The sequence below is a fragment of the Cebidichthys violaceus genome, unplaced genomic scaffold (genome assembly GCF_023349555.1).
Source record: "Cebidichthys violaceus isolate CVI_PGR_0920_01 unplaced genomic scaffold, fCebVio1.0.p SCAF_3, whole genome shotgun sequence".
NCBI classification, from domain to species: Eukaryota; Metazoa; Chordata; class Actinopteri; order Perciformes; family Stichaeidae; genus Cebidichthys; species Cebidichthys violaceus.
The window spans coordinates 15,686,879-15,714,397 of NW_027176483.1; the positions used below are offsets into that span (position 1 = coordinate 15,686,879).

General features: G+C 43.1%; 1 protein-coding gene across 2 annotated transcripts in view; it reads right to left on the minus strand.

Annotated features, from left to right (window-relative positions):
- Positions 1 to 27,519, minus strand: part of srgap1a (SLIT-ROBO Rho GTPase activating protein 1a) — an 85,353-nt gene that overhangs the window by 21,780 nt on the left and 36,054 nt on the right. For both annotated transcript variants that reach the window (XM_068722968.1, XM_068722969.1), the window contains exons 2-10: positions 24,709 to 24,904; positions 18,892 to 19,054; positions 12,724 to 12,786; positions 9,395 to 9,574; positions 8,585 to 8,713; positions 6,613 to 6,834; positions 6,003 to 6,104; positions 1,105 to 1,302; positions 514 to 598 (exon numbers count right to left, since the gene is read on the minus strand). In XM_068722968.1, the coding sequence (XP_068579069.1) occupies positions 514 to 598; positions 1,105 to 1,302; positions 6,003 to 6,104; positions 6,613 to 6,834; positions 8,585 to 8,713; positions 9,395 to 9,574; positions 12,724 to 12,786; positions 18,892 to 19,054; positions 24,709 to 24,904 (1,338 nt within the window). The remainder of the gene's footprint in view (positions 1 to 513; positions 599 to 1,104; positions 1,303 to 6,002; positions 6,105 to 6,612; positions 6,835 to 8,584; positions 8,714 to 9,394; positions 9,575 to 12,723; positions 12,787 to 18,891; positions 19,055 to 24,708; positions 24,905 to 27,519) is intronic.

Genomic DNA, 27,519 nt, shown 5'->3' on the forward strand with positions numbered 1-27,519 from the left:
CCAGGAATGCTGCTTAGAACAATGACTGACTGACCGACACTCTCTGGGTTGACGGTGGATTAGCTGAGGCCTTGAGGAGATCCCTCCAATGTAGTACAAGGAGAGACCGTTGTAATGACCACCACCCCTCGAACGCACGGCGGTACATTAAGTTGGGAGCAAATCAATCACTAAGACGGATAATACAAGTTCACAATCCCCCTCAGCTCTGGCTCGCCTGGTTTAAAACCCAGATTGCCATCTAGGAGCTTTGAGTATTGGGAAAAGCAGGCAAACAATGGGAAATGTGCCACGGAAAAAATGATGAAAATGTAAGACTGCAGAAACTAAAAAAAAAAAAGACTAAATTAAATTACAAATCTATGGTTATGTTGGCTGTCTGGACTCTGATTAGGGCTAATATACGCCCTCACTTTGACTGGAAGAAGGCGAGGTACAAACTGGGTTTGACATTGAGAGGAACAGTGGGCGCTATAAGAGTAGAGTATCAAAGTAAAGGGGTCGCGACTGTACCTTCACCAAGTGTCCTCTTCAGCAAGTCATGTTTGGCCTGCAGTTTGGAGATGAGATTACTGCCCTCCAGAAACTCCCGGAATTTCTGTGGAGAATTGAGAGTAATTACACGGCGGCCAGAGTGCCAGCCAGAGCACCCGCTCTTAAGACAGCAATCTACGATAAGAAAGCCAAGGGCAAAGGACACGCTGAGAGTCTTTTTAAAGCTTTTATCAGAGCATGTCCATCTCCAGACTGGAACACGATAGCAGTTAGCCTACCCCTCTGCCAGCTGATCAAAGATTTCAGAGGGGCTTATGGCATGAGATTCAGACTTTTAAGTTATAACAGATTTAGCGTAGATAAAAGTTAATATTCTCAGATTCATTTTACAGAAATTTGTCACCAATAAACAGTATATAAATAAGACGAGAGAACTATGATATTTCCTCTTCTTTTAAAACGTACAGAAAGCTAATCAAGCCTTCAAAAAGAGTCAATGAGAGAGAGTTATTTCTATTTTCATACAGAAACAAAAAGATATGTCTGAAGTTGTTTTCGCTCACTTGTAACCACCAGCATCCTCTTCTCTTGGACAACATCTCCACTCACCATGAAGTAGAACTGCTCCGTCTCCTGCTGGTTGGCCCTCCTCTTGGCGATGCTGGGCTTGCTGAGGTACGTCTCCGACACAGTGGACTTGACCGACTCCGTTGATCGGCTGTGGTGGAAACACTCAGACACGTCGTAGTCTTCAATGGTCACCATGTCCTGGATCGTGGTCAGGGTGGCCTCAGACGTCTTCTTGATCTGGAGACACAAAGAAAGAACGGGTGAAGAAGAGTTGAAGAATTGCAAAAACTAGTCGGCTTAACACCTAGATGTCATCTCTTCACTATCACAATGTTATCATCCCAGCATACCAAAGCGGCTTTATCATCGCACTCCCTAAAAACCTCTCTCGCTATCCCATGACACCATGAAAAATGCAGGTGTTTTCTGACAAGACGCAAGTTTCTGGAAATCCACCAGCAACTTGAACATGACTCGCAGCCAAAGCAATCTATTTGTATGCACTCAGAGGGGCTTGAGGTGAACAGTGTGTGCTGGAGATGGTAAATTCAGTCGCAGGCTTTTAAGATGAGTTTCCATATCCGCCTCTTCCCTGTCAACAGGAGTGCTTCTGCTGGAGCGTAGAAACGTCAGGACTTTGCAGAACAAATACTAACATCAGCTTGGCAAAAAGCTTCAAGTGACACTGAAAATGCTAACAAGCTGGTGTTTAGCATGTATGATGTTTACCATGTTCACCGTCCTCATCATAAATACCAGCAATACCTTGATCAAATCAAAATTGTGACCTGATAATAGGTCCAAAAATCCAATTATTGAGATATTTCAGTTTGGACCAAAGTGGTGGACAGACTGAGCCAAAAAAAAAAATCATAAGATCCAACTTTATTCTGAAAGTTGACTACTTTTCTGTCCCTAAGGCTGCCCCTTATATTCAATGATATGATGGTGATCTACACAAAAAGGTCCAATTAAACAAATTTCCTTCATTTATTCTAAGTGCACGTATGAGCTAAGACGTTGTGGAAAGATATCATAAAAATGTTACAATTGCAGAACAAGGAGATCTAGGATGAGACAGAGAAAAAGATGAAATAAAATAAAAGAAGACAAAGAGACAAGGAGGAAGAGTCTAGAGACTGTGGAGCATGTGAGCATGAATCACTGATGTGGAAAAGCTGCAGAAGGAAAGAGGCCATGCTGATGTAGAAACACCAACGAAAGGAAAAATTCAGCAAAACGCCTTCCTTCATTCAACAGAGACACTCTGGTGAGGACAGAGGCGCTGTGACCATCGCAGCTCAACTGTGTGTTCACCAGGTCAAGGACGCCCCGAGTGACACGCAGCTGGAAGTCCTCCTAATTATTGTTAATGGTCAGGAAGACCCCCACTCAGAGGTAGTGACCCCGTCTCTTAGTTATTAAGTAAGTCTGACCTCAGTGCTAATGAAAGAACATGGCGGATTCCTTGTGTGACTATTATACACGTTGAGAGGACAGCAGATTAGCTTGTTTCTTTAAACAGCTTGACCTGTGACTCATTTGTGCTGCATAAGGGAGAAAAAAAAAGAAAAAACATCTGAAAGGCAAGGTGGACTTCATCTCTCTCATGTGTTACACTGATGGATTACAGTGCTGACACACATGCTGGGCTACACAATGTGGATGTAGCAAGAGTGTCATCCATCCAAATGTGAAGCAAAAAACACACTGCAGGTTGGAACACGACTAATGACAGCGTAGAAAAGGAAACGGGGGATTCTGCGATCGTAAAACTTTTTAAAAACATCGGCCTGTCTTGCGACAACAGCTGGGGGTTATTATTTGGTGATCAAAGGAGTGATGGTCTAAACAAAAATGAAAAATGACCCACTGCCTTCAATAGACAGAGAAAACAGAGAAACTACACTTACACCATCACTTTACATGTATGTGTATGCACTGTGGTTTTATTCACGGCAGGTGCCAACCAAAGGTAACCCACTACGACGTACAGCCATTAGTTACACGCTCCGGGTGTGTTAGGCCTCTGTCTCTCTCTCGTGTCCCTGGCAGCCTCATCCCGCTTGGCCCCCGTGGAGGCGAGAGGCCCAGCTGTCATCATGAAGACAGGACCCATGCATGCGAGAGAATCGCTCCCAGTGAAAAAGCTGTTGAGTTTATCTATTATTCAGCAGACGAATAGTTACCAGTGTTCACTGCTGGGCTCAATTACAATGGAGCTCTTAGAGAGACTCTGCCCATTAGTCCCTGTGGCTGCACAACAGACCTGGAGAAAGTCCCCGGGATCGAATTAAGTTGGTTTATCCTCAATAAAGAACCATGACTCGTGTATTTCCTATGTCGCTACACAGACGGCTCATCCAGTACCCGGAGCTAAGTATCAGTCAGACTTATTTACTGTCACCAATCGCTGGACTGAAAACAACATAATTCCATTCACCGCACTTTAAAATCAATGTTGTTCTCGGCAGCATCACTAACAGTTACTGCAACATCCATCATCACAGCTCAAAGGGCGGACTGCTGTCCATAGCTTTCAACATACTATGAAGGAGGTGTGTAATCTGTTGATCATCCCGCTATGAACGAACACACACACACACGAAGACACACACAAACACGCGTTGATGTGCCTCCCTGAGAGAAGACAATGACTCCCTGCAAAGGAGATGGTATTAGATTTAGAGTTTAGCGTGAAATGTCTTGAGAATACAAAGGAAAAAGAAAATTAGCATGTGCGAGCTCTGGTTCATACGGAGGCAAATGAGATCTAAATGGCCAGATTATTAAACGAGATAAACCACGCCGACTGACTGACGAGCTGAAATGAACAGCGTCCTCGGAGAGCAGGCGTTTTTTAATGAAAACATTTCAATTGTCGTTTCTGCAGTGAGGCACCCAGCAGGGCTACGTTAACCCCAACCCGTTAGTAAGAGCGGGATCCAGAGTCCCCCCCACCCACCACTGATGCAGAGTAAATTATTCAGCAATGTTTTCTTTCACTGTTTCACGGAAGTCAAAGAGGTTTGAGGAAACAGCTGTGCTTCTATTAAACGCTGCCCTGCAGTCTTTCCTGGCCGGATAAAGACAGAGTCTTTTTCTCTCTTGTACATTTGACAGTCGTGCTTGTAGGTCGTCACAGCGCTTTGAAAGTTCATTTTTCAAGGATGTATCTGGCACGCTGTGCCCAGTAAGAGAGGCCATCTGGTGATCCTAACACAAGGCAGCAGCGCCCTCCAATTCTGACCCACCAGGACATCCGCTTCAGTGAGGCAGGCCGACAAGGACATGAAGCAACCGGGGCTTGTCAGCATAGCCTCACACATACACAGAGAAACACACACACACACACGCACACGCACACACACACACACACACACACACACACACACACAGACACACACACACACACAGACACAGACACAGACACACACACACACACACACACACACACACACACGCACACACACACGCGCACACACACACACACACACACACACACACACACACACACACACACACACACACACACACACACACACACACACACACACACACACACACACACACACACACACACACACACACACGCGCACGCACGCTCAGGAGTTCTAGTAATAAGCACAAGGCCCAAAAATACAGGTATCCTATCCTCCATCATTCATTCCATCTGATGTATTTCGAGTCAAATTCAAAGTGTCGACAGAACTATCTAAAGGAATCTGAAGTAACGGTGGATGTAGAGGAAGTTGAGTGACATGCTCCCGTGTCTGTGTTAGTCTTTGTCGCTGAATAAAAGCCAGAGAGTGCACTGATGTGGAGGGAGGGAGAGAAACACAGAGGATGAAGACAGACGGCAGTGAGGGCTCATAGAGGGGTGGAGGGTTAGACGGGAAACAAAAGTCATGAATGTGATTGCACTCTGTGAAACTGTGGCAGTTAAGGCTGGGCGATAATTCAATATGATAATGATGATGACATGGTGATGAAATCATACAGCGTGATACACAATTACGTTGTCTAAATTGTTAATAACAAGCACACACTCACATTTCTCAAAAAATCTGATTATTTTGCACTAAAGTTGTTAATAAAATGAGAAAATGCTTTTCATTTGTCAAGTATTTAATTCAAACAAAAGACTATAAAACCATGTGGTCATTCCATATAGACTACTTATTTGTTGACATGCTGTGCTGCGATATATATCCTTATCAAGATATGAAATCACCTTTGGATGATTTTGTCCACATCACAACGGCTTTCATTTTAAATAAAAAAACAAACAATGTAGCGATACTCAAGCGTGCTGCAGACAGATTAAAACAATACAGCGCGAGATGCAGAGAAGCATCTCGCGCTGTATCAGAGCAGCGCAGGGCAGATTTGTGCAAATAAAAGCGAGACAGTGAATTCTACCGATGGGAACTGAAATGGAGGCTTCACAGAGAGGGTTTGATGGCTACCTGCAGGGCATGAGAGACAGGAAAATACAGAGTGTGCATATGTATGTGTGTGTGTGTGTGTGTGTGTGTGTGTGTGTGTGTGTGTGTGTGTGTGTGTGTGTGGTGCATATGCAACAAAAACTTTGATTCTTCAGAGATCATCAGCAACTGTTCCTCTGTCTCACCTTGGATGACTTCTGGCTGAAGTTAACTTTCTTTTTAGTAGCTTTAGAGCTCTGCAGCTGTCAGCTTCTTGTAACCAATAAATAGCAGCATGACAAAACTCCTGCATCTCTGGCAGACAACGCCGCAGCGGCAGGGAACAGTTTTGACATATCTAAACCCCACAAGACACAAATACCTGTGTAATCGAGATGCACCCATCAATAGAAACCGCCCCTTTGTCAGCTGATTGGTCAAGACCGCTGACCAGCTGATCGGTGTCAAATTTACACACATACTCAAAATGGTCTTATGCCACACATTTACCTCTTCGTTCTCTATCTTCAGAGTAGCCAGGCGAGACTGAAGCTGCTGGAACCTCAGGATGAGCTCTCCGTTCACCGCTGGCTGCACTGAGATCTGACACACCTGGAATTTAAATAAACGGAAATACATCGTTAATGATCAGGAACCCGCTGCAGCAACATTAGGCCACGTAACCTTTGGTTTAAACAAGGCGCAGGAGTCCAAATTCTTCTTCAATTGCAGAGCAGTGACGTTTGCCAGCTAAATGCAGACAGCCACACAACAACAGCTAGTTAACAGACATGATATCAGCATTGGTAGTGCTCGCCAAACAGTAAAACTCCGAACACATGTTGAGCTACATGACTGCAGGGGGAGAATTAACAAATGATTTGTCAAATTCTGTGGCCCATAAAACCTGATCCGGCAGCCCAGACGCAGTGAAATGCTGCACTTAAACCACTGAAGACTTTATTTAATCAACTCCAAATTCACTTCCATGTTATTTTTTTACAGTGACTTGGAAATAAAGCATTTTAAACCTCATATGAGTATGGTATATTTTTGCAGGTTTTTTTCTCGTCTTCAGTTGAGTTCATCGTCCCAGCTAAATGTGGTCTGAGCTACGTACCTCGTCTCCCATATGAGACTGGAACTCGAATTTTGCCGGTGGGCAAAAGGCCGTGGGGAACATCTCCATGAACCTCTGTCGGTCGCTCCGTGGGTCCAGACTGTCCACGGCGTTCTCTATGATGTCAAGACCCTCGTGGCGTGACGTCTCGAGGTTGTATTCGGCTGACAGGTAGGTGCGCAGGGCCCGGTTCAGACTGGCGTGGTACCCCAAATCACAGCACTGAAGAGAGGAAAGAAGAGGGTCAACGTGATCCTACAGGTCTCATGACACACAAACACTAGACCGATAACTAAACTATCATTTTTTCTATGAATTCTAAGGAGAGAATTTTTTTTTCCAAAAGTCCAAGCTGCAGCTTGTTTTGCTGATCAACTGTCCAAAACCCCAAAATTATGTATATACAATCACAAAAGACAAATAAAAACATAAAAAATTCACTCATTAGATTCTGGAACTTGCATGAAAAATGTATTAAATTATTAAAATGATTTTATGTCAATTGAGTTTCAGCCCTCAAATCCAAGTTCCTAATATTTTCTGATGCTGTTTAAGGATTATGTTCATAAGTAGTTATGTTCATAAACACAGTAGGGAAACAAGCCAATAACTCCATATGGTCAGTGCAAACAAACAAACATATTTCTATGAATTAAAGTCATTAAACTCATTAAATCATATGAACAAATATACCATTAATTGACCGATATATGGTCAAAGAATAGAGATGGACCTTTAAATAAGACAAGTTTCCATCGTTAACAGTCCTGCACTTTCTGAGTCGGCAGTGTTGCCTCTGTGTTACGCAATGTTACCTCAATGTTTATGAATGTTACCTCCAGGAACTAATGCTGAGTTTTAATAACTAGAAGCTTGGCCAAGGTCTCTCCTGGGAAGAAACACAGGCCCCAGGCACCCAAACAAAACGCACACACACAAAAACAAACGCACACAAACGTGACATGGCCTGAGTGATAGGCAATACAATACCAGTACAGCCAGCTTGTACACTTTGTTTTCGACTATAAAAAGTCCCCTTCATCAATAAACAAATGTGTGTGAGCCTGCACAATACAACTCACGCAGAGCGCATCTCACACTCTCACACACACACACACACACACACACACACACACACACACACCCACCCACCCACCCACCCTGGTGCGATGAAGGCTTGTGAGCAAAGCAGGGAGAGGGGTAATTTCATCGCACAGCATGCCTCTGAATAGAGGCTGCATTTCTCTTCTCCTTCAGTCCCGTCTTGAACATAAAACCCCAAAACGCTAGCTAAAAACATGGCCATCTCCCATTTTCCTTAGAAATGCTACAGCAGATGACACAGTGAGTTTATTTCTCTAACAAGGTGAGCCATATTATAAATAAGTCATGTTTATTGGTCCGGTAGCAAAAAAAGAGTCAGGCAAAGCAAACTGCTCGCAAGGCAGAGTAGAGAGACGAGAGTGAATGGAGTGATGAGCCACAGCTGTACATGACAACAACAAAGAACACTTGGTTTGAAAGTCAGAGTCCACTCAGCAGTGACAAAGTGTCAGCAGAACACGGTAGAACTGAATATAATATGAGGCTTTTCAATAATGACATAAGGAGAGTTTTTTTTTAGTTTTGATCACAAAAGTTAATGAGCTGCTATAATTTAGTCCTACACTGTAATTTCCATCCCACAGTCTGGTGTCCTAAGATCTCTTTTATATCAGGCCCAGCTGCTAAAGTCATCAGTCTCTCCTTCACTGATGATTTTAAATCTATTCTAAAAGTCTGTGAAAAATAATGGGAGCACAGAGAAACAAAATAAAATCTACCTCAAGTGTCTGCAACTTGTGTGTTCTGTTTATGCAAGGATGTCCTCAGCAAAAGCTGTTCCCCGTCTCATTGGAGACAAACAAGCCAGTGCTGAAGATGAAGCTGCCTCCAGAACAGGGCTGACAATAGCATGCGGTTATATACTCACATCAATTAAGTCCGACAAGTCGTGGATGTAGTATTTGAAAACGGAGGAGTTCGACGCTTCCAGTGTCAGCAGGTACTCGTTCCGCGCTTTGATCGACTTCAGCTTGTTCTCAGAGTACTTGGCTTGACGCTGATGAGGAGAATCAGAGGCGTAGAATGAGAAAAAGACAACAGCGCAAGGATGAATTTAATGAGCAGAGAATTGCCTTTTTGACAAGTGATTGTGCTTTCATGTCTCCAAGCTGAGACTGGATTAGTGGCAAAACAACAGCTTCAATAAACAATAGAGAAATGAGTTACATTATGTTTAAAAATAGCAAAAGAGGAACAAGACAGAAAAAAAGAAAAACTAAAAGCATCCTGTGTCCTTCACTTCAACTAGGATACCTCAGTGTGACCCATCTGTCTTTATGCTACACTTCCTCACTACCAGACAAACACAAGGCTGTTACTTAGTCACCATCCACTGACCAATGGGCTCCGGCTCTGACACGTTCATATTTTAACACTTCCCAAATGCATTCCAGGAAGAGTCGTGTTCAAAAAGTAATTTTGTCAGTGATTTGACAGAAAGCAGGTCTGTTCTGAGAATACAAAGCCGGCTCTTTGTCTGTGACAATGCTTTCAGTGTGTTTTCCTTTACTCAGGTCAGCAGGACATCGGTGAAAAAGCCGCGCTGTGAAGTTTTCAAAAATCAGATATTTTGTTGTGTTCAAGACTATGCGATGAAAAATAAAATGGAGTGTCTACTAACTAAATTTCAATGCAGTTGACCAAACTGGATTTAAAAATGTTCTATACTAAATTCTACCTTCTCCTTCATCTTCTCGATCTTCTTCACAGAGCTGCGTCTCTGGTATTTGTCTTCCATTCGGATGCTGAAGACCTGCTCTCCCCTGCCGATCTGCTTCTCCTCCTGCTTCTCCGCCTCCTTCAGCTTGCTCTCGGCGCTGATGCTCTCCGAGTGGTACATGTGGTAGGTCTTCATCACCTGGAGACAAACAAACGTGTCAATAAGCTGCAAAGAAAATATGTTCCACGGCCTGTTTGTAATCATTTTCCTTTACAAGATTGGCAAAAGGGCAGCGTCCCGAAACCGGCTGTGTCGGTGTGAGTTTCAGGTCACTTCCTGCGAGGTCAAAGGTCAGAATAATCCATCTTTGTAGTCAAGACCAATCTTTTATAACCCACAACTAAGGCTTCCATCCTTTGACCCGCTCATTCATCACAGATCAACTCAACTCATCTCACAGCAGGTGGTTCGCCTCTCCCTCAACCACAAACCAGATCCAGATTCTCTGCAGCCTCTTGATACGATGCTCATACAACCACAACCACCGCAGATCACTGCAGCTAAATCCAACTTCATTAATCTGTGTTTGGAAAAGGTTTGGGTTGGTCCTCTGGTTTTCACATGAGGTTATTAAGACAGAGGTCGACTGCTCTTTGATGATTCAGCTCTCGTCTTTGCAGTCAATACAAGTCAAGACAATGGAATTATTAGGGCATAATAAATAGCTTTATATTAAAATGTTTCTGTCCTGTGCTGCACCTCGCTGGCTCAAGCTTTTGGTATTCATTTCTGGTTCACATGTAGCAGCATATGCTTCTTATACATCGTAATGGTGAACAGCTGATTAGAACTATTTCCTCAAGTTTGAGTCATCACCTTGAGAGACTGCATTACTCATACACACTCCATGGACCCCTTAGACAGTGACTCAATCGTTAAGTAGCAGGTAGACCACAAAACACAAACAATGAGTTCTACAAGAGAGCCGAGTGATCATTAATGTCTTATTATTAACGCTGGCTCACGGAGAACGGACACATGTCTGAGGGCGGTGCAGATGAACCACCGGCTGTGGGAGAAATGTTGAGTCCATGATGTTATCACCGGGTCATCAGCAAGAGAACCCCAACACATGCATTAAAATGAACAATTAGCATTTATAGATTTTATATAACATAACTATATGGACTCCAGTAGAAAGTAGCGTCCCATCGCCCGCCACCTAGACACTGCAGATTATTTTCCCAAATTTCTGGTGTTGGGTATGCAAGAATAAAACTTGCACTATGAAGAGGAAACTGCATTAACCAATTGTTTTGGAGCTGCCACCATGCAAACTACCATCTGAAAATACAAGCTAACTTCTAACAGTCATTTGTAAAAGGCAGAAAATACATTCAAACTCACAGGAAAAGGCGGCAATGTAGAGCACCCGTGGTTTAACCTGGGATTAACCAAGTCCAACAAATTACAGCTCCAAAACCGATATATGCAGTCACTCGTCTGCACAAGACCTCAACTTCAGTACAAATAGAGACTCACCCATCTCAAAATCTAAACATCTTTCGCCCAAACCGAGTTATTTCTGTACGAGTGGAACAACGAAGCAAAGCCTGGTTTGTCTGGAGCCCTTTTGCCTTTGGTGGGGTTTGGCCTAACTGGAACCAGTTTAGAGATGGGTGACTGACCTTGGGTCCTGTACGCCTCACTTACTGGTCTGGAGTCTACCGCTGCAGTGTTTACTTTGGTGTTTCTTTCAGAGGGACATATTTAGAGACGGAGCAGACCTGTTATTTCATTGGCGGAGGTCGACATCGGGACTGTGGCTGTCTGATGCAATAGCTACTCAGTGTGTGTGTGTGTGTGTGTGTGTGTGTGTTCACGCAGGGGGCTAAACCAGGTCAAATGTGGAGTGTGGACTGTGGTGAGAGTGACACACATTGAGCTTGGAGTAACACGTTTGTTGTGTTTGGAGCAGCGCGGCCATCGACTGGAAGTGTAACCACTGTAATCCTCTAGAGCGAGTAACTGGAGACTGTATGAGCAAGCTCAGCTGCTTTTCACTCAAACTCCGGGGAAGCGACAACAACTGCCTCCACTTGTATCTTCCCAGGTTACCATGATGATCAATGAGGAGGCTCAACACAGTGACATTGATCAGTAGGGAGGAACGACAAGATTAAGTGATGACGCAAACACACAGATTAACAGCATGGCTCTAATGTAGTCGTTTCTCTGTTTGTCATTGTTGATGCCTGTGAATGACCTAAAGTAGCTCATATGACACTATAAACTCATATTAGCCATCATATATATATATATATATATATATATATATATATATATATATATATATATATATATATATATATAAATAAAACCATGGCCTCTAAACCATCCAGTTGTCCTGTCTAAGAATACACCAGCACCTGATTGTCCAACAACAACTTAGCCAGCAGGCTAGCAGGGCTGACTGGGGCGATTACCACAGTGGAATCAGCTATTTATTCATGGTTTTAAATACCTTTCTCCACTAAGGTCAGAGCTTCACACAGACTACTTACAGTAAAGACATTGAACAGAAACACAAGACTTTGATGGTCTGGTGAAGTGTTACCAAGCCCCTCCAAAATAATTCGTCCCTGGGTTCAAAGGTCTGCGGCCACTGCTACGTTTAACATTGTGTGATTCTCAAAATATATATAGCGGGTGCCTCTGTAAGCCAGTAGTCCAGGGCGCATACCATGCAATCAACACATGCCTGATTCAATTCCATCTGGGGACCTTTGTTGCATGTAATCGCTCTCGCTCTCTCCCCAGGCTTCTCATCTGTCTCTGTAAACTTTTGAATGAAGGCGACAATGCAAAAGAAAAGAAGTATTTTTTAAAGTAAATGTATCCATAAGTTGCTATTTGGCTCCAACTGCCTGATTTGGCTTTGCACAAGTTGGTTTTGAAGAGCAAGAAAGCTAAGATGATGAAAGCCATTAAAAAAAAAGAGAACATGAACTGTAATGAGTCAAGCGAACATAATGTTTATACTTCAGTTTGAATTTTCAGTTCATTTGGGTAAAAGAGATTGTGTTTCTTTTTTTTTTTTTTTGCTGTAAAAGAGATTAAACAGACTTTCCCTACAGTTTGAGCAATCACTTTGGTGGTTGTCTATTTGCTTCAAAGTTTAATATTTGATCCTTCAGACACCTATAAGCTCCAGGGTTTAAGACTCCAAGCTGTAGTAGATGTTGTTACAAATAGTTTGAAGTTAGGCAGCTCACAGCTGTAAACCAGTCTCAACCACAGCAAAGACCGATGTGCTTGCATTAGTTAAAAAAGTCATTACTACTTACTGTGTATAGCTCATTAAGGACCTTCATTAAGTCTTCCTGAAGCTGAAAGGCTATTTCCTTGCTCTGAAAAAAAGAAACAAACAATTAGACCATTACAACAAATCAGTAAAATACAATGAAATACACAAAAAGAGTTTCCCCAAACCAAAATCATAGTTTAAACCCCATTTAAACCAACATGAATTAATGAATCTCCATTATAAAACACAGAAGCAACTACTTTCATTGCACTGAAACTTGACAAGTCTGTTAAAAGCACACTGTTACTGTACATTAGGTTTTATACAATAGGGGGACAATGACCAAACATTGACCCGGGGTTTGAACGGTACAAATACTAAACAGAACAGTGGATTTATCATCCTGTGTCAAATCCAAAGGTTGCTGAGTGAAAGTGGTATCGGTGTCACGACGGCCTTTCCACTCAAATCATCGAACGCAGCTTGAGTTTCACCGTCCACATGCTCAACTCATTATCTGGTTTCCACGCCTCAACGTGAAAGACTTTTCCCAAATATGTTAACTCAATCAGCCGTGCCACAAGGCTGACTCAGTAATACTATTACACACACATTAATGCACCTCACGGTTGTGGGATACAGTTTAACAGTGATGCTGTGATGGATTTAGAGGGGCTTTCACTATTCATTTTACTGTGGAGCGCTCATATTTCCCTCACACTGACTCACATCACATGTTTATGGGATTATGAGTCATGACAATGAATTTTTGATCTCTCTACTACAGTTGATACCACGCTCTGCTACCTGGATGATGTTAGGGCCTCGTCCCCGCACTCCAGGTCTTTCTCTAACCCAATTATCTTCAGACAAATCTCATTCTGGGAGCCGCTCCCAGGCAAAGGCTGTAAGAGGGTTCTGTGAGGGTACTGAACCGCCTAGTGTGGTGGGATAGATTAGATAGAGTGGTGGTGTACCTCTGATCAAGGATGGGGTGAGTTGCATTTTTAAAAAGGACAATGAAGGCAAGAAAGTAGAAGACTACAAGCTAGCAAACATGGACGTAAATAATGCAGGTTTTAAAATATGAAACAGTGTTCACTGAGAAAAGAAATGTATTCAGTGCAGTTGCTAGACACACAGCGTTTTGTTGAGAAATACTGAATGTGAACATAGCTTTTGTTTGTTTTTAAGAACACCCAGCAGGGGTCCACCGGGTCCCTTTAAGAGATGCTGCTTTACGCAGAGAGGGCACAACGGTTGATAGCTGAAACTTTTCATTTAAAAGTACATTGGGTTGCTTTTTGATAAACAGGATTTATGACATTTTTATAACGGTTGCAACCAGAAGGTGTGAGCAGTCCAGCTGCTGGTATAAGCTGCAGGGTCCAGTGCATAGACAGAGGTAGGCTGAAGCAAACAAGCTAATTCCAGGGCCATATAATCTTAACCTCTCCAACTCAAACACATGTCTTTGTTATATTGCATGCATGTAGTTGTTCATTGCAATAATACCTCACACATTGGTCATTGTAGGGGGTTTCCTGACTTGAGAATAGATGAGTCACGCAGCCTGTGGCCTTGCACACGTAAGGCTTCTTGTGAGTGTTGGCAACAGGTAAGAGGCTCTTTAGAGGTCACACACCTCGTTGATCCAGGTGAGTTCACAAGGATTGTTCACTGTGACAACCAGTTGGACTGAATGTATAGCTCTAAAAAGAACTGTCAACACCCAACAGACCAAGACAAAAGCAATCTTGTGAAAAAAGTGTGTGCACAAACACGCAAACTCTCCCTCTTGTTCTAAAGCCGAGAATATGAATAGACAGCAAAGAGGATTAGACTCTCAGTTACTGGCTGCCAGGCCGGTGTCTGAAATTAGAGTGTCGTGCTGGGTGACCTGGCCGGTTGGCATTACCTTACCAACAACCAACACCTGGTCCATCAGTTGCTCGATTTGTAGCTCTTACCTATTCAGAGAGCAAACAGCCTGTAAGCCTGGATAACCACAGCTTTAAGCACCAAACTTGGCAAGAGTCAAACTCAGGCATGTTTGAGAAAGTGAAGATAAGGGAGCTAAGGAAAGATCTTGGGATTTTGGTCATTTATAGTTTGATCTGGTCGTTGAGTTTATAGTTGATCTGTAATTGTGTCTCTTGAAACGTGACTGTACCACATTTCAAGTCAACTGCCTATTAATTGTGGATCCTTGCATAATCTGAAGATCATAAAGACACGGCCTCTCTCTCTCTCCTGTGGGAAAACCCATTAGCAACGGTCAGTTCAGAGGACAGAACCTTTGACTATCTGTCAGATCTAACGCTCATCAGCTTCTCCATTGAGAAGGCTGGGAAGTGATCCAGAGCTCAATGAAAAGCCTTCTCAGGGCTCACATGAGCTGCGAGAGAGTGAGTGTGAGAGAGAGAGAAGTAAAGTGTGAGAGAGAGAGAAGTAAAGAAGATGAAAGTGAAGCGGCATTACATTCAAGGCATGTTTAGACTGCGCTGACCAGAAAAGCTACACCTAACATAATGCTTTTAAGCACTCTGTGAAACAGAATCTCCGTTCGTAGTGTCGCTACATGTAAAGCACATACACACTGTATACCTCAAATGACACGCAATGACGGCTGTTTGTGAAATGCTGTGTTGTGTAGTTCTTTGATTAAATTAGAGCGGGGGTTTCCAATTCGGTCTAATTCATTAAAAAGATCATACCATCTGTATTCCAACCACATTAGAAGGATGAAACCGCCCCAGAGAGGAGAAACCAAGTCAGCCTTCGGGGAGTGCTGGGTTTCATATTGCCACTGACATTAATCATTATACAGAGATGGCAGTTGTATACCCTGCGGGGCCTCTCTCTCTCCGTGTGTGTGTGTGTGTGTGTGTGTGTGTGTGTGTGTGTGTGTGTGTGTGTGTGTGTGTGTGTGTGTGTGTGTGTGTGTGGCACTCAGCATAGATCTAAGAGCCGAGTCACTGTAAAACAGTCACACGGTTAATGTACACAGTTAGCTGATGTATTTCATAAAAACAAGCTTGGACCAAATGACACAGATCCTTTCATTTAAATGAAATAAATGTATTTGTTTTATTTACGAAAGTGAGATGAGAAGACAGCTGTCGCATGTTAATGCATTGAGTACAGAGCTGGAGTCTTTAGTATAGAGACTGGAAACAGTGCTACACTGCTAGCCTGGCTGTGTCCAACAACTCTTAAGCCGTTTTATTTTCATAAAGTATCGTGTTTGTTTAACCCACACTTAATGAGGAATGTTAAAAACAACGTAAATGTGTGGTTTTGGGATGAGTTACGTGTTTACAATTCATCCATCAGTCAACAGTTCTATGCAGCGTCTCTGGTGACGGCACAGGTTGCCAGATACCGTCATTGAGGGCAGTTTTTGGTTTCAACAACAAAGGTAAGGTACCAAACCTGGCAACCACACTGTGGGAAAAAGACTCGGGATGTGCAAACTCGTAGCTCCTGGCTGTTGATCGGCGAAAATAGCTCCATCACAAATTATTCTGCGCCAAGCTAAACACATCCTGACTTGAGATACGTACTCTGTACAGAAATTAGACGAATAAGCATATTTTTCACAATGTTTAACTATTCCTTTGAGATGGATGTGTACCATACTCGTGGGTGAACACCCAGTGCAGGCTTCACATCAGCCATAAATGCACGCTAGGCATTTTTCATAGCAGTAATTTTGGCTCGTCATAGTGGGAGAAACACAGGTGTTACTAATAACATTACGGATGGCTCTGTTCTATTCAAGTTCTATCCCAGACAAGCCATGACATTGGGACAGTCTGCATGCACAATAACCAGCACCTTGAAACTGAAGCAGCACACGCTTTGCCTGAGAAAAAGTTCCAAACAGCCTCAAGCTTTGGGATCTCCACCTCGTAGCTGCAGCCACAGAACGTGACTTCCATAAATAAAACAGGGCAGAGTAAAAACAAAGAGCCGGCTGTATGAATAATGAAAACTGAATACATGTGATAAGATCTGTCCAAGCATAAAGAAAGAAAAAGAGGTCCCCTATTTGACTCCTGTATTAAAAAAAAGAAGAAAAAAAGAAGCTAAAATGGGGCATTTCTAAAAGAATTTGTGGCTGTGGCTTGTTTTGAAAAGCAACCACAATGCAGCACTGAAAAAATAAATGCACATGCCAAACGGGTCAGCCGGAGGATGTTGACGAAGACACCAGGGCTACTCAGGGTTACTCGACTGCAGTTCCACCTCACAGCATGAGATCTGAACATACAAGGAAGTAAAAACACAGGTCTTTGATGTGCTGGCAGGATGACAACAGTACAGCTGTCTCCTCGAAGCTGTGAGGGAGCCCACGTTACCGACGCTCTGCTGAGATCAAAGGATCGGGGAAGCTGTAATTAGAGGGCGAGCGGTGTCTCGGGTCTCCTATGAACTGGGACCTCCCACCAGTCTGCAGTTTGCCTGCAGAATGTCACCTGAGAAACTGCATTACAACAACTTTAAAAGGGGACAACTATCACACAATGGGGCTAGACACTGCAGATTCCAGAGCAATGAGGATCCAGGTGGAGCAATGATAGGACTAGTGTGTGTGTGTGTGTGTGTGTGTGTGTGTGTGTGTGTGTGTGTGTGTGTACTACCCTGCAGATTGTGACCATTTAGCAATGTCTCTTCAGAGTTACAATTTAACAAGTAAATCAGCATTGAAGGCAGTCAATCATTGTGATCATCAAAGTGTGTTGAATCAGGGGAGGCAACGAGAGTAACATGTACAAAACTATTGAATGTGTGTTTCACATCTGGCCTCATTAGTAAAACCATAAGCCTTTAAACACTATCAAAAGGAAATGACTGCAGCAGCTTCCTGTTTGTGTGTTGGGGGTTCGGGTGAGCATTAAAAGACCACGCCCCCCATACAATCAGATGAAACCACAACCATCGTGAGACGATAATTACTTTGAGAACAAATAAAGGAGCCACACTTTTACTTTTTGAATCTGGAGGTTACATGGTCAGGGTTTGCAGTTAAGTGGAGCAAAAAAAAAAAAAAAAAAAAAAGAAGAAGAAGAGAGGCGGAACAGAGATAGAAAAAGTCGCACAAGCTTAACTGACACAAAGGCGCTCCTCTGAAGGAAAGCCACTTTGTAATTTAGGCCTGTGGTCAGTTCATGTGACTCCTGCAGCATAGGAGCTCATAATCTTTTAGGGAGTTGTCGTCTTTGTGGTGGGGAAGGCAGCAGAGGCCCGGTTTCAGCCATGAAGCCACAGTCTTCAGACGGGAGAGTGGAGGCACACTGATCTGAAACTGTGGTGACCGAGGTTCCTCTGCGCTACTCTAATTCACAGAACTAAACCGCAGGAGCCCATCAGAGTTTCATCTCATCAAACGCAAAGCTGGATAATATATACTGTATTTATCCCTCACATCATGCAACTAAAATATACTTTGTTGTAAAATGAATGGGTTAATTGAAAGTGAAAGACTGTTTATAACACACGAGAGACTGGAGACACCACTGGCCGATCTGACCGCCATGAGAAATCTGGATTGTGTTAGTGGAGAGTTCAAACTTCTGTTTCGTTGATCAAAGAAAAGTCACATGTGACCTCTTCTAGTCGAGGTCAGACGTCAGTACAGTACTGAGGGAGGTAGAGGCAGTTAAAGAGAGACTTCTGGGGCATAACGGATCAACAGCAGGCTACATTCACCGTGTGTAGAGAACTGGGAATTGTATTCACTAATAAAAGTGAATGTGTTGAACATAATTAGACCAGAGTGAAATGAGGAGTGTGTTCAAACAATAATATTCAGTTTTTTTCCTCTTCAGACAACAATAATTAGATAACTTATAATATTTGTAAATAAATCATTTAACGTTTCGATATGAAGGTTGTTTCTTGTGTCTACAGTAGTTTTTTTTAGGTTTTCGGGACCCAAGTCGTCAGTCCTTGTATGTTGTTGGTAGGGTGAGGGTTAAAGTGGGTTAGTTCTGGTGGCCATATAGAAATAGAAAGAATCCCCATTAAAACAAAATAGTCACGTCAGTTATAGGTGTCACACTATTTTATGACCAAAATGTGGTCTCGTGTGTGTGTGTATGTGTGTGTGTGTGTGTGTGTGTGTGTGTGTGTGTGTGTGTGCGCGCACTCCCTTAAGAAGTGCCCTACCAATCATATTTAGCTGTAGTGCGATCGCGCTCACCTTCTTGAGTAGCCGTGTGGAGTCCTCACTGATCTGCATGAACCTCATGATGACGTTGTTTAGGTAGATGTCACTCAGTGTTGCGTGGTCCTTACTCTCCCTCCTCACCTGGTTCAGCAGCAGGTACCAACAGTTGACCGGGGACAGCAAGTTCTGGTCTTTCCTGAATAAAAACAGGGAACCGGTCAGGTGTCAGATCAGCTGTCGAAAGATCGATGTGGAACATGAATATATCGGTGTAATCTCCTACATGTTAATAACAAGAATTAGAAGGAGGAACTATCAGTGTGTAGGAGAGAATTGGTTATGTAGAATGTTTTGATGACTCAGCATTTTCTTGGGTATCGAGTCACAGTGTGCAAAGCATGAATAATGAAGAACACACATAGTCACTAACTGAAAACCTGCTCCATAGTTAAGCAGTTTAGCGGATCATGCAGGCACGTTCAAGTATCCGTACGCGTTTATGGTTTGTGTCGCTGCATTTCAACATCTTTCTGTGCGTCTGTCTCAGCTCAAACTTCTTAAGTCAATATTTGTCATTTTTGCGAGGAGATTGTGCAGTTTCTCCACTAGCACGAGGTCTACAAGCGCCACAAGTGCACCAGGACCTGTTACAAAAGCAGAAGAGAGATGCGTCATAGGCCTCCCTTGATGTTAAATGTCCCACATACTGCTGGTTCTGGCCCTAAAAAGCTCTCCATATATTACAGGAACTACGAAATACTTTGCATCAGTGACATTTCTGGGGCAGTGCTCTTGCAATGCTCTGAGCCGAGCCGACTTCCTTCGACCAGGAGCCACAAGCTTTAAATACACTTAGTGGAATAAAGTTGGAGAAGCCATGGATGTATTTTAAGTTGAAAAGTAGAATTACGTGCGAAATGTGACAGCAGACGACAGACGAGTGAGGGAAGAGACGTCACAGCAAATGGGGAAAGATAGAGATCTGGGTGTAAAAAAAAAAAAGGAGTGAAATAGTGGAGCATGAGAGCTGTTTCCTGTGCTGTGTGCCGGCTGCTTCCAAGCTAACTGTGGGACATTGTCCAGGCCAGAGCAAGCTGGGGCCCTGCATAAGCTCTGGCCTGCAGGCCAACTTCCTCTGGGTTAACCTATAACATTCCTCCTGCCTGCACAAAATATCAGTGTGTGTATATTAGGGAGAGGTGTTAAGGTGGGTCCGGGGGTCAAGTCTTGCAGGAACCATATGTAGACTCGCCTCTGCTCTCCCCTCACAAATTTAGATAACATAGACGGGCAGCACTTGTCAACACAACAGGTGAAACTCTGCACTCGCTTGCAAGTGACCCAGCCCTGAACTAGCATTCAGCCCATTTGCTGTTGGAGCATTTCTTCAAATGAAAAACTGACAAACATCCCAACCAGCTGAAATGTTCCCTGAGACTGCAAAAAACAGGAAGCAAACTGCATTTGATAACGGCAGAGCCAAACACGCTGACATGAAAAACATCCGAGAGCACTCGAGAGCACAGACGCTTTTCAAAGACACCAGGGAGTTGGAGGATGAAAAAACTGATTTAGCTAAAAGATGCACGGGCTACAGGACACGTGCAAAGGAAGAGAAGGCTAGAAAAGGAGAAAATAAGTGGAGCGGTCCCAGAGCCACAGCAGCGGGACTGCTGGACACAGCATCACACACACACACACACAGTCAAAGAGCAATTACCATAAATCCTTTCTGCATTATGTATCAGTTAAGTGCAATACTTACATTCTATGGCACTGAATCTAGATATGTGAAGATGGCACGTGTGTGTGTGTGTGTGTGTGTGTGTGTGTGTGTGTGCATTTGTGTTTATTAATTCATGCTCATTTTTGCATGTGCAGATGCATACTGTCCAGGTGGCCACTGACATGACGCTGGACACAGCACATCATGAGCCTCTGCAGAAGCGTATAAAATAACCTCCTGGATTTCCAAAGCAGTTATGTGTTTAATAGACAATTTGATTGAGGATGCATAACAGTTAACATTATAGCAGAGCTAAACTACTACGGCTACATCCACACTACTCTGTATCCATTTTAAAACGCGTATCTTTTGGTACATTTACACTGAGCCTCCAAACTACTTTGGAGTTTTAAAGCACTGAAAACATATTAGTGTGGATGTAGCCTAAAATAAACCGGAGGCCTGAAGTGAAAAGAGGACAGTCCATGAAAACGAGGGGAGGGGACTAACATAGGCCGTGATGACAAAATAACCTCTGGGAGTTGCTTACCCCTCATAATGGCAGGAAAATCTCTCAATGTCATCATTTCCCCCTCAGCCAGGGCAGGAACTGGGTCAGACAGACTCACAGACAGACAGGCGGGACCCCGAGGGGCTAAAACACAGGTATGAAAGGGGAAACTAATGTCCAGGGGGGAACGGGGGGGGACGAGTGAGGAAAAAGAACTCGTTAGCAACTCACCGGCTGCTATTAATGTGTGTTTTTGCTCTGTCCATTCGTGCAGTTTAAAACCAGGAGTCACTGAGTTAACGTCAACATACGTAGCAGGATGCCGACAATGAAGGATAATCACCACTTCAGTATGCAGGGTATTGAAACAGGACCCCTTATCAGCATCCGAGGCAAAATGGTAAAGTCCTCTAGTACCCAACTGATAACATCTATTAATGAACCTCTGTGGCGGCTTTTATTGCTGCAGCACAGTGAGCGGCGTTCACCTGCAAAGTAATCATACAGTTGCTACTGTACCAAAGCTAAGTGATCACTGCCCGTCTGACTCGGGCCAAGAATATCACGTAAAGAAAGGTTCAAGTTGGAAATTTAAAAGCAAGACGCAGGGTGCCAAAAGCCTAATTAATAATTCTAATCAAGTAGGTCTGTGAATAACAAATGCCGTTTAACTTCCTTCAACTTTATTCTTTGCTACTCAAGCTGAATGCGGTGGAGATTGTAACGTCTGGCAATATAAATACAGTATGCAGCCACAGCATGTTCTACCGCTTCTTTTAATCCTCACAGACAAAGACAGGAAGTCCTTTAACCAGACACTTAATTCAGGATAAAAGGCGCCTATTTAAGAATATCACAGCAGTTTCTTTGGCAGTATACATGATTCATCGGCTCAACATCTCCACGTCCCTCCCTAAACAAACTTTGCATAATACAGTATTTGGTTGTGTGCATGTGAGTGTGTTTTTAAGAGAGAGCGAGCGAGACAGAGGAGAATGTTTGCCCACATTGGTTCCTTTGTGTGTGTGTGTGTGTGTGTGTGTGTGTGTGTGTGTGTGTGTGTGTGTGTGTTGTGCAAACATCCACTGAATCACAAATGGACATAGCAGACCGGAATGAATGGCTCTCCCACAGCCTGCCGCTGTGGCCTGGACACCGAGATGTGGGTCTGTTGTTTTGTTTTCTCGCAGGAAGGAAATAGGACGACACTAGTAGAATTGAACTTTTTCCTCGCGGCCATTAACAGCCATTTATATCCAAACCCATTGATGTATCCCCCCCGAAAGCCTTTATCAACAACTCACACAGACATGTTGCATTTTGAACATAATGTTGAACAGCTTGTGCTTTGTAGAATTTCCTGACTCAACTTTCTAACACCTAATTATCATCATCATTTTAACTGGGACTCTTTGTAGGTTGTTTTTTTTTCCCATTACGGCACATTGCAGTTACCTCTGATGGTAATGAGGGAAAAAATAAAACAAACACACAAAGGTCTCTTCATATGAAATTCTGAAGCCAAAGAACAACGTTTCATGTAATTGTAGTTGTGTAGTGTTGTTGTAGTCACGTCAGTTAAAAATACAGTCTACTACACGTTACTTAAAAGGATGTGAGTGTTTTTGTCAGGGAAGCTGGAAGTGTTTGCAGCAAACTGGAGACTAACAGACAGCAGTATCTTCTCAATGTGGCAAAGACACTAGTGTGTTTACACTGGGCATATTATCATAGGCAATATTAATAAAAAGGAGACTCAGCAGGCTTTTTTCTTAGGCCATCACTCTAAATATGAATCAGATTGTTAATCTGCTCCTAATATCTCCCTTCAAAACGAGTGCAATAGAATAAAAATAAGAATGTGTCTTTAAAAATATCCATCTTCACTGAAGTACAGCTCAACAAAGGGCACTTCCCATGAAGCCAGATGAGTTCCTCTCCAGCAGGGAGCTAATGCAATGCTCCAACAGGTGGCTCAAAGTCTGTGCTTTCTGACGAACACTAACTCCATCTCACTCCTGCAGAGGATTCTGGGCTGAACTCCTACTGTGCCAAAAAACGTTACCACGCTGGCAGGAGCACGAGAGAGCAAAGCAGATTTAGACCTGTATAAGATAGAACGCATTTGGGGCGCAGTAGAAAAAATATTTCCCCTCCACCAGCTATAATCTCATGAACACCAACTGACACAATGTTGGCAGCTTGTTGGGAAGCCAGTGTGGGATCATGTCATTGTACCTTCACTAGCAACATGGCCTGTATCTGTGTTACACTCTGCTGGAGAAGAATCTAAGTGGCAGCTGAAAAAAATACTGTGTATCGAGAGGATGCATGTGGCTGTCTGCACAGGAACTGTAGTCTTCCAAATAAACTGGTACACATTGTGTATATTAATGCACTCTTAGAAAGTTAGAATGACATCTTGTCAACTTGTCTCAACATCAGTTATGTAAACTAGATTTTTAAAAAATGCAGCTCCACTGACAGCTATGGCAGTGGCCCCCCATTTGAATGCAGTTTATTTTAGACTAATTACCCACAGGTTTAGCTATTCATTTAATGCTACTTTAGCATTTTTGCAGCTCCGCCTAGCTGACCTGTCATATGAATAATGGCTTTAGGCTACAGTCCGTCCAACGAAAACAACGCAGAGAATACGGAGAGCACAGAAGCCTTACTGTACGTGTGGCGTTTATGCGAGTATAAAAATATAGGCCAAATGATTTAAAACCCACAAGATGGTTTTTAATGTTATTCAGACGTCTGGTATTTACTTAAGAAATATGCTCCTAGGCACTTGCCAAACGTTTGCCCTGTGAATGAAGTGACCAGACTGTGCATCACACGATGAAAACCACAGAGCGCCACACCAGAGTCCCTTCACCAGCACACGCAGCTGCTAGAGCCATCGGAGCTGCAGACGGCGAAGAGAAACACACGTAGTATTTTCATTTCCACCACAAGCTCAAACAATATGCTAATGCCAGCTTTTCCCATGAGCAGACTCCTACAGTGTAATACGGCTAAAAACTACAGCTCGCTTAATTGTGTCAAAAAGGCTCAGAGTCAAGCTGTGATGCACCATGACGACAGAAGAGAGAGGTGAGGGAGGGAGACACACTTCCTCTAATCAGTTTGATGAAGAATCTCTCTTCATGAGATCTTTATTTATTTTTTTAAAAGGTACATATAGTACGTGTCTATGAGACAAAGACCAAATAAATTCAAGGCTTAGTTTCCGCAACATTGTTCTATTTTCAGTGAGCATGCACAAGTAGGGCAAGAGTATAAAATAAATGCTCCTTCAGTAGCGACCGACTTATTTCCTAAGTATAGTATCAAAATGTAGATATATACACATTGCACTGCATATTTTATATTGAAAAGGCGTTTTAGTTTTAGTATTGAAACTTTGTGATTTTCAATACAGATCAGAGTGAAAGCAAAGATTCTGCTGCAAATTCTACCGCAGTCCAGTACTGTGTTGTGTTGTTGTGGCACATGTGAAACAAAATGAAACGTCACAGATCATTTTTTAGGCTCTCCAGCTAAGTCAATGTGACATAATGGGCTAAAAGCCTCGATGACGTCATAAACAAACGCGTCTCCTCACTTGTACTGCTGGTGATCCTTGGTGCTGCGCGTCTTTGCCATGAAGCGCTCGGCCAGCTTCTCCAGGTTTCTGGAGTATTCCATCTCGATCTCTGCCTTCTTCCTGAAGAAATCCTGGAGGTCCTGCAGCAGCTGGACCCTCATCTCTGTCTGCTGGTCCAGACATTTCTGCTGTTCCACCAGCTGGGCCCGGATCTCTGAGGGAGACCAAGGAAGACAACAAATAGATTAGGATGCAGCCAGAAGCTGGAGGATGAGAAGAGAGAGAGTTTTGTTCGACAAGGAGACCATCAGCATAAGGATTGTAGTTTTATGTTTTAGTTTGGCCAACTCATGGACATCAACTAGTACAGGTGATTAAATGTGGCAGTTATCACCGGTTACAAATGCAAAAGATGCAGGTTTGACCACTGTTCTTAACATTTAAAAACAACACTCTCAAATCTTCCAATCTTTCAAAACTACACAGCTCAGATTTACAAATCAGCATGCAACCAAATATTAAAATATATTGGATTAAAGACAAAGAATCAGCAAGACGTGTAGTTACAGTACAGTATGTATATGTACACAACAGTACTACAGAGCAGCCCAATGCAGCTTATTATCAGTTATAGGTCTTCTGAATGCATGTAAAGAGCCGAGGTTGGCATAACTGGTCTCAGGTGTTTCATTAAGGTTGAAAATATCTACAGGATGAATGGAACCTGATTCCCAACACACCCAGAGTTATAGCACTGGGCGGGCCAAACACACACATACACACACACACACACACACACACACACACACACACACGCACACACACACACACACACACACACACACACACACACACACACACACTTTAGTGCCTGCGACTGAAAACCCAAGCCACTTATGAAAGCAGAGGTGCGACAGCAAGCCTCACTTAAACAAGTTGCAGGTAAATTACCCTCTGAGGTCCTTTCTGAGGAATCACGCCTGTCAGAGGACCCTCATTGAAATTTAAATCCTCAGCATGAAAACTGGGACCTAACACACACACACACACACACACACACACACACACACACACACACACACACACACACACACACACACACACACACACACACTTTCATCCGTGTGTCGTCTCTGGCCATGTATAATGGATTTCTCCTAATGGAAGGCAGACATCTTCAGCAGAGGAAACAGATTAATGAGGTGATTTAGAGCCACACAGACACCAACACAGAGAGATCCTTCATTTTAAAAACAAAAAACACACTAAAGGCTGCAACATGCCGTCACAAACTATTTGTACAACTCCCTGGACCAGGTGCTATTATACAAAGGTAAAAGCTGCCAGGTCTTAATGGCCGTTTCTGTGCCGTACTAAGATCAGCAGAACAGAACAAGGAGAATTGGTTCAGGGCATAGTTTAATGTACATCCTATTGTCCTCACTTATAGTCAGTGTGGTATTGATAATGCAAACACTAATATGTATATTAATATAAGAACAAGAACTCATAAGAGGGTATTGCATCCATTTGAGAATAGATTCAAACGTCAATAGAGTGAATTAAGAGTATCTGATTTCTTAGGCATTGATCGCCTTAAGAGAAAAAACAAGTGCAGCGCAGGAGCATTAGCAGTGCCTTAACTCTTAACGGCTTATTTAACACAATGTCTTCTTATATTGCACAGTCTTCCAGCTCCTGAATAAAATGACAGGCTTCCAGAAAGCTACAACGCAGTAGTCGGATTGTGCTCGTCATCGCTGGTCCATTTGAGTGTCTGTCAGTGCTTCAGTGGCTTCAACTGGCCACATAAGACAATTTGGTTGTTTTTGTGGTTAATAAACTGTAATTTGAGCACTGACTATTTCCTTTGATGACTGTGAGATCTGTGTCAGCGGACACGCTGCTTGCAACATACGTTTTCCAACTTACTGATTGTGGTCTGCTTGTGCAGCGGTCTCTGTAATTGCAACATTAAAAATCTTTTTTCATGTGCAGTTGCTTCTTTCTATTCATGGCAATAGCACTCAGTCTGACCACCTACTGAAATAAAGGACGATGAGTTGATTTCCATTGTGAACCTCAGTTTCTGTCGTCAACATCACTTTAACTAGAGGCTTCATTAGACAAGAGCAAAGGGAACCACAACAAGTGGAATCTATATCAACCTGCTGCTTAATGAATACTCTAATTATTATGGAAGTAAAGTGGACTGAAACAAAGATATTGTATTATTATAGTATTTGACGAGACAATTAGACAGCAACTCATGCCTTCGTAAGGAAGCCAAAATATCCCCGAGAACCTTTATGGAAGGCCATCAATTGTTCAGGACGTGGAGCAACTTCATGGCCAATCTACTGCTGACTCAATAAGAAAGCTTCAACGGCGGGTGAGAGCTGCATGTGTGTGTGTGTGTGTGTGCATGGGCACGCGCCCCTAATGCAGTAATCAAATTACCAAAGGGCTCCGCTCCATTCATCAGTTTTAAGTCTTTTCACAATCTTGATAAATTAACGATTTATGTCGACTAAGTAGCAGCTCCTTCCGTCTGGCACCCGCAAAGAAGTAAACCACTTAGACAGAGACAGACGGGACAAAAGGAAGGCGTCTCAGCAATACTAAATCTAAATAAAATGCTTATTACAGCAGTTAAACTCACAGTGCACCACGGACATCAATAACGTGGACGAGAGGACTTCAACAGCAAAGCAGAGGGTTGACTGCAATCAAGAACTTTAAAAGTTCCACTTCAAGAACACCATTAACAAAACTGGGAGGCCAACAATGAGCACAGAGAATGAGGTTTGTTTTAACTGGGACTGCATT